Source organism: Artibeus jamaicensis, unplaced genomic scaffold, assembly GCF_021234435.1.
Source record: "Artibeus jamaicensis isolate MK-2021 breed Jamaican fruit bat unplaced genomic scaffold, CSHL_Jam_final contig_519, whole genome shotgun sequence".
NCBI lineage: Eukaryota > Metazoa > Chordata > Mammalia > Chiroptera > Phyllostomidae > Artibeus > Artibeus jamaicensis.
The window spans coordinates 25905301-25919427 of NW_026521871.1; the positions used below are offsets into that span (position 1 = coordinate 25905301).

The 14127-nt window shown below is 35.7% G+C and overlaps 1 protein-coding gene across 4 annotated transcripts in view; it reads right to left on the bottom strand.

Moving 5' to 3' along the window:
- Positions 1 to 1334: 1334 nt before the first annotated feature.
- The window catches only part of NCK1 (NCK adaptor protein 1), an 85150-nt gene continuing 72357 nt past the window's right edge, over positions 1335 to 14127 (bottom strand). For all 4 annotated transcript variants that reach the window (XM_053669224.1, XM_053669223.1, XM_053669225.1 and 1 more), the window contains 2 exons: positions 3451 to 4163; positions 1335 to 1983 (listed from right to left, as the gene is read on the bottom strand). In XM_053669224.1, coding sequence (XP_053525199.1) covers positions 1789 to 1983; positions 3451 to 4163 — 908 coding nt within the window. In that variant the 3' untranslated portion in view covers positions 1335 to 1788. The remainder of the gene's footprint in view (positions 1984 to 3450; positions 4164 to 14127) is intronic.

Consider the following 14127-nt stretch of genomic DNA (forward strand, 5'->3'; position numbering starts at 1 on the left):
TACCTACTAATTACCAACCATCTTAAAGGGGGACTGATGTCTAACCACTATGCTATACACCTGAAAATAATACAAAATATTTAATGTACACTGTAATTTTAAAAAATAAAAAAAAAAACAAAGGGGGACTGAGAAAGATATAGAAATAGAAATTTATAGAAATTTAAGGGCTTTAAAAGCAGATGTAATGAAGATGAAAAAAACTGTACATCAATGTCTTACATCAGCTGCCTTCTGTTGCTCAGTGGGAGAGGCCAGGTCTGCCACCCAGTGGCAACATTAAGTTTTTTAAAATGATTTTAAGATTTAGAGAATTAAAAGGAAACCATTTAAAATAAAACAAATTAAAAAACCCCAAAACTTCATGAATTGGGTGACTTCAACTTTAACATCTGTAGTTCTGGTGTATTAAATATCTGCTTATAACATATTAAGAATAGAAACATTCATCTGCTTAGGCTTTCCTGGGAAATTTTTCAAAATACATGACTTCTGTTTAAAAGTTTTGTGGTTTTGGTAAATATTTTAAATTAATATACTGAAGGTTGCTTAAATTTAAATCTGTAGAATAATGGAGGAAAAGTCTGTGATCATAAAATACAATGGTTTTCTTCTGTGACCTGCAGATGTAGATTCAAGACTCTATAGTAGCTTCTCGTTTACATGCACAAACTTCTGCTTGCTAAATAAAAATGTAACAGAAGCACTTGCAAAAGTAAAATTTAAAAAATACTTTTCTCTAACTATGAGCACATCTGATCTCTTCCTCAGGTATATAATAATTTTAGAGTCCCAGTCAACAAAACTCAAAGCTGAAAGAAGGAAATTTAAATAGTAGAAATACTATGCCCGATAATTACTGATGTTTTTGGATGGGGTTTGAGGAGATCAAGTATCTCATTGCCTCCTACTTCCCCCAAATTGGCTATAGCTTCTTTTTACACTGACACAGATGTATTTTAATATAAGATGCTTTGGTAATATAACATGAGGAAAAAATAACACTAGAGCCTCCATTTACGGTTTGAACACTGCTTTTTTGTTCTCTTGAATAACTAAATGAGAAAGAAGGACCAAGAATAAAACAATTCTTAGAAATGTAGATATTTTTGTTTCTAACAGTTGTAAATTCAAATTGTACAAGATATATGTCTTTGTCTTGTACATATAAGCTATGTCCCATTTGTTTTGCATTACAGTGAAGACAATGAATGAATTTTTAAAAATAATGGCAGACACAACATACCTGATTGATATTTATAATGGCTTGTGACAAATACATGAAAATAATTTCTAATTTTCCATTTATTATTGCTATTTAGTCACAAAAAAGATTAACACTCTCCAAGAAATTTATTTTAGCATATGCCATATATTGATATAATTTTACATGAAGAGAAACCATTGAGGAAGTGACTAATAGGGTATCCTTACAAGGAAATAAAGAAAAGGCAATATAAGAAATTCTTCCATATAAAGACTTTCGATCTGCATCATTTTCTCAAGATATAAAACCTTAATATTAGAAGCAAAATGAAAAACAGCAAAGAAAATGATAACACAGAAGACCAAGGAAAAGGAATTGCTTATGCGGATGGGTTGCATATGTAGTATATATATATATATGTATGGGCTGAGTTATAATAAAAATACTTATGTATTGTAGTCAATTCTCATGTAGAGTTAGAAACAGCAATATCCAATCAAGCATGATTGTACTGACATTTTTTCAGTCTTCAGTAACATGACGAATTAGAGCTGTGCAACAGTCACTTCTGATCAGCAGTATCATGATAAATGCTTGATAAGATATAATTTTTCTCCTTGTTCACTTGTAAAAATTGGGGCTTTTTTGTAATGTTCTACAAGTTCTTCCATGGTGCTGAATTTACGCTGCCCAATGCAGTAGACAGTTTCTTTTAGCTGGACTTTAAAATGCTTGTTTTTCCCTTGTGCTTTTAGTGATACTGAGAAATCATTTGGCTAAAAAAGAAAAAAAAAACACGTAGGGTAAACACTTTGAAAGGCATCTATTAGCATTTTTATATTAAACTAATAATAGCTAGAATGTAAACACTAAGTACTAGGCACTGTATGTTAAATTATTTATGCCTGATAACAAGCTCATTTTAAAGATGGGAAATACAGGCCAAGAGAAGCTAAAGTATCCAAGATCATCCATCTAGTTAACGGTCAGGATTCAAATCCAGTCAGACTCCAAAGTCTCTTAACTAACACGTTCTACCCAACACCACAGCAAATCCTTTAGTTTAACATCTGAAGCACATCTAGAGCTATTATTATCTTCTCTCCCGTCACACCACTAGAGAAACACATAAGAAAATGGAAGACATCATCCCTTTTCAATTAGTAACCAACAGCTGTCTTACAGGGTAGCTGAGATAATATTCTGAATTCTCAAAGATGAAAGACACAAAAATGTGAAATAATGTAAACTTATGAGAGGTCATAAACTCAAATGCCTAAATGAGACCAAAAAAAAAGTAAACAAGTAACAGGGTGGAGAGACAGAGGGAACTACAGTGCTCCTCTTCCCTATCATCAACCACCTGCTCTTCCTGGGGTGTTATATGCATGCACAGGCCCCATTTCCTGAACCTCACATTGGCAGCTCAGTGAATCTACATCTTCTCTCTCTTCCCTCCATTGCTCACTCACACAAACACACACACGCCCCCAAAGTTTCTTCTTTCTTTCAACCTTTTGTACCACACATTCACTTTTGTACAGTTACACACAAAGCCAATACTAATCATGATTTGAAAGATAAAAACACAGTGGTAACCTTTATCAAGAAAAAATAAGGACTACTTTTTAAGGGAAATGAATAACATCAAATTCTAATATTCTATACAGTATCTAAAGAGTCCATGTAACTATTTTCTTACTAACTTTTTATGGTTTTATAGTTTTACTGTTTTATTAGTATTAGAATAAATTTAACTTTTATCCCAAATGCATTTTAAATACTGTGAATGTTTTTAAAAAAGGTTTCTAGGTACATAAATGTGTATTCCAACTTTGAAACAAGCAATTTATGAAGACATTAAATGTCAACTTCTAAAATTAAAAAATTCCCTTTATTATATGAATGACAGTGCATCTGATATATAATTCAAGAAATGTTTTCCCAGTTTTGTCTATTGAACTGTTCTACTCTCAGTGAAGAAGCCAATGTTGTATTTCCCCATTTTTCAGTTTAATGCAACATAAAATATTTCAGGAATGAAAAACCAATAGAACTAGACAAGGCCAAATAATCCAGTTTAGTATCACTGTGAGCGTTATATTTTATTCAAAATAAAGTTGGAATGAACACTGACTTTAGCTTCAGAACATGTATAGGGAAGCCACTAACCTGTCCAATTTTCTGTTTATTGTTTCAATACCCAGAGCTTTATTTCCATTTCCACATGAAAACCAACTTACCGAAGACTCACTATCGCGAATGAGGAAATCACCTTCGTGCCCTCTTTCATTTAATGCCATTTCTGCTTGATGCCTGGTGACCTTCCCATAATACCAAGGATGGCCAGCAAACTTTCCAGTGAGTGAAGGCCTAATATAATCACATTGTGGAGGCGATGGTTCCAAACCTGAGGTTAAAGGATTATTCTGCATAATGGTAACATAGTTTTTTGGCACCAGACCAACCATTCCATTGATCTTCCTGCATTTCCACCACTCAGGGTCATTTTCAGGTTTTTCAATAACATCCATTACATCTCCTTTCTCAAAATTAAGTTCTTCATCATTGGATGAGCTGAATGGGTAAAGAGCTTGTACCACATGCAACACTTGCCCAGTATTTAGGTTATTGACGACTGCGGCTAATTTCTCTGACAGAGAACCCACATGGTCACCCAAAGGACTGTCACCTTCCTCAGTTACATAATTTGAAGGGAACCATCCAACTTGTCCATTGTAGCTACCACGCCACCACCCATCACTGCATTTCTCCATGACGATCACCTTTGTCCCTTTTATCAATGATAATTCATCCTCTCTCTCTGCCATGTAGTTAAATTTCACATATGCAGGCATGTTGAGGTCATAGAGACGTTCCCCTAGGTCAACAGAGCTATCATCAGCGGGAGACGCAGAATCTGGCACACTGGGTTTTCTTTTGACTTTCCCAATACCTGTTCAGATTGAAAAAAGAAAAGTAATGAGAAGGGAATACAATGATAACCTAAAAAAAAAACCCCAATTTATTATTTATAAAAAATCTTCAACCCTAGTTCTTTTAAGCCTTAAACTTAAATAGATTTCTCTTTCTCCTCCTTTCCCCCCTCCTTTCATTCTCATGACTAGTTTATATTATAACTAGAAATTTTTACCTTTTGCCCACCCCCTTTACCAATTATTTTTACAACCAACCACTTAACTGCAGTTATTACTTGACGGTTCACCTTCTCATCTTTTTTTCTTGTCAAAAGCCCTGAAATAACTGCATAATTATAAAGTTGTACTAATCTAACAAATTTCCTCTTAAATGTAAATAAATCATTTCCCTCATATCTATAATCCAAGTACATAAAAGGTCCACCAAACCCATCTTATTTTTTAAATCTAGATTTTATAATTAGCTGTATAGAAATAAAAGTAACTTACAACTTGATATATGCAATATAAAATTATAGTTTTGTCTAGGTAATATTCTCATTTGCTTTCTTACTTCCAAGACCCAGGGTGCTCTATTTATTTCATGTTTATTTAAAAATAATAAATTATTTGTTTGCCTCCCTCACTCCATTCACATTTAAACTCAACAAGGGATGGGATTTTTATTTAGTTTGTTCGTGTATATAATCCTAAGCATCTCACAATAGATGTTTAATATATACTTGTTGAAAGACAAGAAAAAAATCATCAAATGCTAATATCATCACAGATGTATGAAATATCATCACTAGGCAAGCATTTTCACCACTGCTCATTTGTTTTTATTTTTTATTTAATTTTAATCCTCAGTCAAGGGTATGTTTATTGCTTTTAGGGAGCGGAGCAGAGGGAGAAGAGAAGCACTGATGTGAGAGAAGCGCTGACTGGCTGTGTCCTATAGGTGCCCTGACCAGGGACTGAACCTGCAACCTTTCCGAGCACAGGACGACACTACAAGCAACCGAGCACCCGAGCAGGGCACCACCACTCATTTCCGAGCATGTGATTTTGTGCCCTTTTACCAAGAAAACTACTCCTAGGTAAAATTTCTCAAATACTTTCTCTCAAAACTTTCTTGTTACTTTCTTCTTTTTTCACCTAAGTTTCTATTCTTTTAGGTTCTCATTACTGTCTTTGTTGCCTCTTGGCCATCCTTGTTTCCTTTTTACTCAATCTCTTCTATTTTCTAAAATCAACACTCAGATGACTTCTACTCTAAAATAAAGTTACTTTACCTCCACTACTCCCTTTAAAATATGCCATTATTTAAAAAGTTGTCTTCCCTTTTTCCTTCAACTTTTTCCTCACTCCTAACTCCTTTTAATATGATCACCTATCTCCGCATCAAAACTACTCAATTTAAACTATTCTTATGAAAGTATGTCATCTCCTCAGTGCCAATCAGTATCCTTTAGAGTCCTAAGTCTTTTCAAACTCTATGCAGCAACCAATATCTGATTACTTTCTCCATTATGTTCTCCTTTAACTTCTCCTGTTTTCCCTACTGACTTGTTTAAATATTCTTGTGTGTCTTTGTCTAAGCTCCTCTTAATCTTGTTATAAAACTGCATTCTATTTGTTTACTTGTCTATCTCCTTACTAAGAGAATGAGCTTCTTGAGAGCAGAAAACTGGATCTTATTACCTTTTATCTCCAGTGCTTACCAGTACTGACAGTAGTAGTAGGAACAAAGTGAGTATTTGTGGAATGAGTAAGTGAAATGATCCCTTATCTGAAAATGTTTCCTAAGATGCCATGCTTGGACTTCCCCTTCACTTCAAGGAAATCATACACTTTCCATTCTTTGTAACTTCTGTATAGAAGGTTCTAAGGTCTCTTTGTAGCTCTAAGCTTTTGAGAAATCAAACACTACAATTCCAATTGTCACTAGACATCTACAAATTTTATCATCAGCACCTCAAATACAAATACCATGTTCAAATAAAATATCCATAAATCAACTCCCTCCCTCCCAATTTCCTTACTTCTGGTGAATAGCACATCATCATCCATATCAGAGGTTTTTACAGAGTAGAAAACTCTAGTCTACCAACCTTCTAAAAAGAGTAATTAATAAGGTGGCAAATACTGTCATAATCAATTTTTGCAGAACTTTGAAATCTAGTAAAAATTTTATAAAAACTAGGGCAAGGCTTAGTGAAAAAAGAAAGTTGTGGCATTTAAGTTGCCTGCCAACCATCACTTATATCCCAAATCAGGAGTGGCTGTGAAAACAATAATCTGCACTCCCAGTGGCAGAAGGAGCACCTCACATCTTATTCTCAAACAACTGTAACTTGTGGATTTCAACCTATCTCAGCTACCTAAAGGACCAGCACAATAGCTTGCCTTGGTTAACCGGACTTTGGAGCATTCCAAGGTTAGAGCATCTTGGCTGAAATCATTTAATTGATACAGCAGCCTGGGGCAAGGAATAAGAATTGGGACAAGGAACAAACACTGAAAACCCTAGGAAGAAACAGTATAGGCAAGGCTATATTTGGGTAATAAGAACTTTTATTTACTTATTTCTAGAGAGAGGCAAAGGGAAGAAAAGAGGGAGACAAACGTCAATGTGTGGTTGCCTCTCTTATGCCCTCAACTGGGGACCTGGCCTGCAACCCAGGCATGTGCCCTGACTGGGAAAAGAACCTGTGACCCTTTGGTTTGCAGGCTGGCACTCAATCCACTGAGCCACACCAACCAGAGCTGGGCTTTTAAAAAATCCTGTGTAAACCAGAGAATCAGGATTGCCACAGACATAGTTGAGGCTGGGCACATGTTCAGGAAAGGCCTGAGAAGACCCTAAGCTCTTAACCTTTGGTTGACCTTCATGGTCTGCAGAAGCAGTAAGTGAAGACTAAGGAAGAGTTACAAATGGCCTGGCTAACTGTTGAAAGGATATTTTTTTTCCTTCTCTTCTGGTTCCAGGTGTTTAAGGACATTGTCAAAACACTAGCTGATCACAATAAGGAAACAGAACAGACTTCAGTAGCCACACATGACAAAGAATAGGCATGACAAAAATAGTTTAGAAAAGTTATTTAAAAAGCAAACAATAACAACACACAATAAGAAGCAACAATAAACCCTACAGGACAGGTAGAATGTGGAAAAAAACCCTATCAATCAAAAATTCTATGTCCATCAAAATTGTCCTTTAAAACTAAAGGATAAATTAAGACACTCCTAGATAAACAGAATGTTATAAGTGTGTATTATATACATATGGTATATAACAGATATATACAGTATACAATAGCAGAATACACATTTTCTCCAGTGTACATGAAACACTCTCCAAGACAAAATATTTGTTAGCCCCAATAAATTTAATGAGACTGAAATCACATAAAATCTCTAACCACATGAAATGAAAATAGAAATCAGTAACAGAAAGGAACATTTAAAAATTCACAAATATAATTCTATGCAGCAGAAAGAAATAAGGAGCTCCTACCCTTTGCAACAGCATGGATGGAACTGGAAAGTACTATGCTGAGTGAAGTAAGCCAGGTATTGAAAGACAAATACCATATGATCTCACCTTTAACAGGAAGCTAAACAACAAAACAAACAAGCAAGCAAACAAAGCAAGCAAAATAAAAACAAATACACTGAAATAGAGAACAGTGGGAAAGTGACCAGAGGGGAGAGGGGAGGGAATTTCAGGGGAAAAAAGGGAAGTATTTACAGGAACTAGTATAAAGGACACATGGACAACAACTAAGGGGGGTGGAAATGGGAGGGAGGTGGGGAGCACTAGGGGGGTGGGTTGGGAGTCAAAAACAGAAAACTGTACTTGAACAATAAATAAATTTTTAAAAATTCACAAATACAAGGGAGAACCCCTCCAAAAACCAGATTTATCTTCTGGAGGGTGGGTCCCTTGTAGTATAGGCTTCCCCTGCTAGGTTAGTGTTCTAGGAACCTATCTGCATCAGTGTACCAGCTGGCATGGTTGTGAGAGGCTGGGCACGGATTCAGTTAATTTTTTTTGTAGGCTCTTTCAGTGCATTTGCCCATTTCATGATGAGTGATTTACGAGTGTACCTGCCCACACTGCACTGAGTATTCAGCAGTTTTTGACTAAAGATAGCATGATCCCCATGCCCTAACCTCCCTATTCACATGATCTTGCCTCAAGAGACTTTTTTTTATTTCTTGGATAAAAAAATCCTCAAAGGGAAATGTTTTGTTGATGTGGAATAGGTGAAACAAAATCAGCAGAAGCAACTAACAGGCATCAAAATCATTAAGTTCAAAAACTAATATGAGCAGTGGAAAAATGTCTCGATAGACGTACTGCATCAAATGGAGAATACTTTGAAGGTAAATGAAGTTTAAACATGTATGAATAAATACACAATTTTTTATAAAAAACTCCGTTTTTTTTGCCCCTGCCCCCTGTATATGGAAATGAACACACTTAAACAACTGATAGGTCAAAGAAGAAATACAACTGAGATTACAAATACTTTGAGATAAATTAAAATGAAAACATAACACACCAAAACCTATAGGCTGCAGCAAAGCAGGACTCAGAGGGAAATTTATAACTCTAAAAGCCTCCATTAAAAAAGAAAATCAATCTGAAATCAATAATCTAACTTCATGCCTTGAAGAACTAGAAAAAGATCAAGTGAACAGAAAGGAAGGTAGCAGAAGGAAGGAAATGGTAAAGATTAGAGCAGCCCTGACTGGTGTGGCTCAGTGGACTGAGTGCCAACTTACAAATCAAAGGGTCCCAGGCTCAATTCCCAGTCAGAGCCCTGCCTGGGTTGTGGGCCAGGTTCCCAGTAGTGGGGGCGTGATAGGCAACCAATCGTACATTGATGTTTCTCTCCCTCTCTCTGAAAATAAATAAAATCTTCAAAAAACCCCCACAAAAACCCACGATTATTAGAGCAGAGATAAACACAAAAAATATAACAAACCAAAAAAATCAAACCAAAAGATGGTCTTGAAAGTATCAGTAATTTACAAATTTTTAGCTAGACTGACCAAGAAAAAAAAAAACCTCAAATTAGTCAAATCAGAAATGGAGACATTACCAAAGTCCTTATGGAAATAAAAGAATAAGACCTATAAATAACTACAAGACAGTAAATTAGATCACAGAACAAACTGCTAGAAACACATAAACTACCAAAACTGACTCGAGAAGAAACAGAAAATTTGCAACAAGTAAAAGATTGAATCAGTAATCAAAAACTTCTCAACGAGGAAAAGTCCAAGACCAAATAACTCAACTTATGAATTCTACCAAATATTTCCTTCTCCAACTTTTACGAAAAAAATGAGGAAACATCTCCTAACTTGTCCTATGAGGCCAGCATTACCCTAATAGAAAGCCAGACATCACAAGACACCCTGAAGACATCACAACTATGGACCAATATCTCTCATAAATATAAATATGGATGTAAAAATCCTCAACCAAATAGTAGATTCTTGTTATTCATGGTAGTCATGTTCTATAAAGTCATCATGCATAAGTGAATATAGAAATACTGAACCATTACTCCTAGGAAAGATATAGGGTTAGGTCCTATAAGCCTCTGTTCACAACATTTTTATTAAACAATCATAAAAACTTTTTATGTGTGTTTCTTTTTGAAGATACTATAATATAAACTGTTAATCCATTAACATTGAACTCATGCCTGAATGAAGCTTACCTAATATGTATTCTTTTCATAAGGCAAATGAGTTGTTCTTTTAAAATAATTTTTATGATTATGCTTTTACAGTTGTCTCATTTCTCCTGCTTTATTCCTCTTCATCCAGCACCCCCCTCCTACCTGCATCCTCCCGCCCCCTTTAGTTCATGTCCATGGGTTATACATGTAAGTTCTTTGGCTTCTCCATTTCCTAAACTGTTCTTAACTACCCCTGTCTATTTTCTATCTATATTTTATGCTACTTTTTCTCTGTACCTTTCCCCCCTTTTCTCCTCTACCACTCCCCCACTGATAATCCTCCATGTGATTTCCATTTCTGTGATTCTGTTCCTGTTTTAGCTGTTTGCTTAGTTTATCTTTTTTTTTTTAAGTTCAGTTGTTAATAGCTGTGTTTGTTGTACTTTCACTGTTCATGTTTTTCATCTTTTTCTTAGATAGGTCCCTTTAACATTTCATATAAAAAGGGCTGGTGATGATGAATTCTTTTAACTGCCCCTTATCTGGGAAGCTCCTTATCTGCCCTTCTATTCTAAATAATAGCTTTGCTGGATAGAGTAATCTTGGATGTAGGTCCTTGCCTTTTATGACTTCAAATACTTTAAAGCCCCTTCTTGCCTGTAAGGTCTCTTTTGAAAAATCAGCTGAGTTACATGGGAGAACTCCTTGGTGGGTAACTGTCTCCTTTCCTCTTGCTGCTTTTAAGATTCTCTCCTTCTCTTTAATCTTGGGTAATGTAATGGTGATGTGCATTGGTGTGTGCTTTCTTGGGTCCAACTTCTTTGGGACTCTGAGCTTCCTGGACTTCCTGAAAGTCTATTTCCTTTGCCAGAATGGGAAAGTTCTCCTTCATTATTTGTTCAAATAAGTTTTCAATTTCTTGGTTTTCCTCTTTTCCTTCTGGCACCCCTATAATTTGGATGCTGGAACATTTAAAGATGTCCTGGAGGTTCCTAAGCCTCTCATTTAAAAAAAATCTTGTTTCTTCATTCTGTTCTGGTAGAATGTTTTTTTCTTCCTTCTGCTCCAAACTATTGATTTGAGTCCTGGTTTCCTTCCCATCACTGTTGGTTCCCTGTATATTTTTCTTTATTTCACATAATGAACTTCACTGTTGCCTGGGTCTTTTTTATGCTATTGAAGTACCCAGTGAGTTCCTGGAGCGTCATGAAAACCAGTGTTTTGAGCTGTGTATTTAATAGGTTGGCTGTTTCTTTGTCACTGAACTGTTCTTTAATTTGGGCCATTTTTGTTTTTGTCTTGGTGAGCCTGTTATGTTGTAAGGGGTGGAGTCTTAGGTGTTCACCAGGGCAGGGCAACCCACCACATCCCTGTGTTGTGACTCTGTATGTGGAGCAGGGGTCTGAGAGGGAACAGTGTCGCTTGCTCTGCAATCTAGAGGTTTTCAGTCACTTCCCCTGCTACCCACAAGCAAACTGGGCCCCTCTGGTGCTGATTCCCAGGTGGGTGGGGTTTGTATACATTCTAGGACCCTATCGGTCTCTCCAACGAACTCTCCTGTGAAGCTGGGAGTCTCTCCCACTGCCACCTCAACTCCCATAGGTGTTTTCAATCAGAGGTTTGAGGCTTCATTTCCCTGTGCTGGAAACCTGGGTTGCATGGTCTGTCTCACTCTCCATTTGTTCTTCCCAGTTTATCTCCACAGAAATGTGCAACTGCCCTTGTCCACAAGCTGCCGGCTTGCCCACCCTGGTCCTTCAGCTGCTGTACTGCCTTAAAAGTCCTCTTCACCCAGCTGCCCATTTCTGCCCTTCTTCCTACTGGTCTGGATAAATGTTTCTTCTTTAACTCCTTGGTTGTCGGACTTCCACAGAGTACAATTTTTCTGTCAGTTCTGGTTGTTTTTTTGTTTTAAAATTTGTTGTTGTCCTTCTTTTGGTTGTGTGAGGAGGCATAGTGTGTCTATCTACACCTCCATCTTGGCTGGAAGTCCCTGTTTTGTTTTTTTTATGCTAATAACACTAGAAAACACTTCAGCACTAAACTTGGAGCCATTTTAAACAGCAAAATCACTCCCAAAAGGACAAAAATGCAGAAACACAGCACTAAATAAGCAAACTGTGAAAAGGACACCAATTTATAGTATAAAAGCTGAAACAAGAAGGCAGAGTATAATCTTTTTTAACCTCAGCTGGCAACACGTACATTAGGCAACTCAAAATTTTTGTCACTCTGCACATGTCCCCTAAAGCATATCGAGTATCAATTTGGGGCTTACAAATAAATTTTATCAAGTAGTCAAATTCACAAATATGGAGTCTACAAAAAGTAAGGATTATCTATACTGGCAAACTGAATATACTAGCAGCATATTCAAAGAATTGTACATCATGACCAAGTGAGATTTGTCCAGAGAAAGTAAGGGAGGTTCAACACATGAAAATCAATGTTACATTAACAGAATAAAGAGGAATAAACCCCCCCAAATTATCTCAATTGATACAGAAAAAACACTGGATAAAAATCTAACACCTTTTTATGATAAAAAGAGTGACCAAATTAGGAATTGAAAAAAATTTTCTTAAAGGGCATTTATGAAAAATCACTGTTTACATTCTACAGTGAAAAAACTGAAAACTTTGCCCCTAAGACTAGGAACAGAACATGGTTACCCTCTTTCACCACTTCTACTGAACAATGTACTGGACATGACAGCCAGAGCAATCAGGGAAGAAAAAGAAATAAAAGATATCCAAGCAGAAAAGAAAGAAGTAAAATAATCCTCATTCACAGATGACATGATTTTATACACAGAAAATCCTGAAGAATCCACAAGAAATTCAAACTAATAAATGAATTTAGCTAAATTGCAAGATTCAACATCAACACACAAGAATCAGTTGTACTTTTATACTCTAGTGGTGAACAAGCTGAGAGGAAATTAAAAAAACAATTCCACTTATAATAGCACTAAGAAGAATAAAACATGCAGGAATAAATGTAATCACAGAGGTATAAGACTTGTACATTGAACACTACGAAAAATTGCTAAAAGAAATTAAAAACATAAATAAATGGAAAGACATTCTATGCTTATAAAGATATTTTTAGATGGCAGCACTATCCAAAGTGGTCTCACACATTCAATACAATCCTTAAAGTTCCAACACCCCCTTTTTGCAGAAATCAAAGAAGGTGATCCTAAAATGTATATGGAATTGCAAGGGACCCAAAATAGCCAAAACAATCTTAAACAATAAAAATGAAGTCGGAGGACCCACACTTCTCAATTTTAAAACTTAATACAAAGCCATAGTAATCAAATCAGTGTGGTACTAGCATAAAAGGATAGACATACAGACCAAGGGAATAGAATTGAGCCCTGAAATACATATATGGTCAACTGACTTTCTTTTGAGGTGCATTCATGCTGTAGCATGTATCACTACTTCATCAAAGAGGCAAATGCCATTTAATCGGAAATACAATAGTCTCATCAACAAATAGTGCTGGGACAACTGGATACCCACATGCAAAAAAATGAAGTTGGACTATTTCACCACACATACAAAATTTAACTCAAAACGGATCAATGACATAAATATAACAGTTAAAACTTTAAAACTCTTAGGAGAAAACATAGGGTAAAGCCTTCATGTATTTGGATACAGCAATGAATTATTAAGATTTTACACCAAAACCACAAACAAAAAAAGATAAATTTTACTTCATTAAAATAAAAAAATAAAACATTTGTAAATCAAATTCTGGTAAGGATTATAAAGAAAAACATCCTATTTCAAAAAATAGGCAAAGGACTTGAAATAAAAATTTGTTCAATGAATATAATAAATGCCTCAAAAGCACATGAAAAGATGCTCAACACCATTAGGCATTAGGAAAATACAAATCAAAACCATACTGAGACACCACTTCATATCTACTGGATGGCAATAATAAAACCAAATCAAAGCAAACCAAAGAAAAGGAAAAAGCAAGTGTTGCTGAAGATACAGAGAAACTGGAACTCCTCTTACACTGCTGGTCAATATGTGAAATGGTACTATTGCTGTGGAAAACAGTTCAATGGTTCCTCAAGATGTTAAATACAGAATTACCGTATGATACAGTAACTCCATTCCAGGTATATATCCAAAATAACCAAAAAAGGTATTCAAACAAATATTTGTACACTAGTCTTCACACTTTCACTATTCACAATGACCAAAAAGTAAAAACAACCTAAATGTCCATCAACAAGTGAATGGATAAACAAAGTAGCATTCACATAATGCAACAT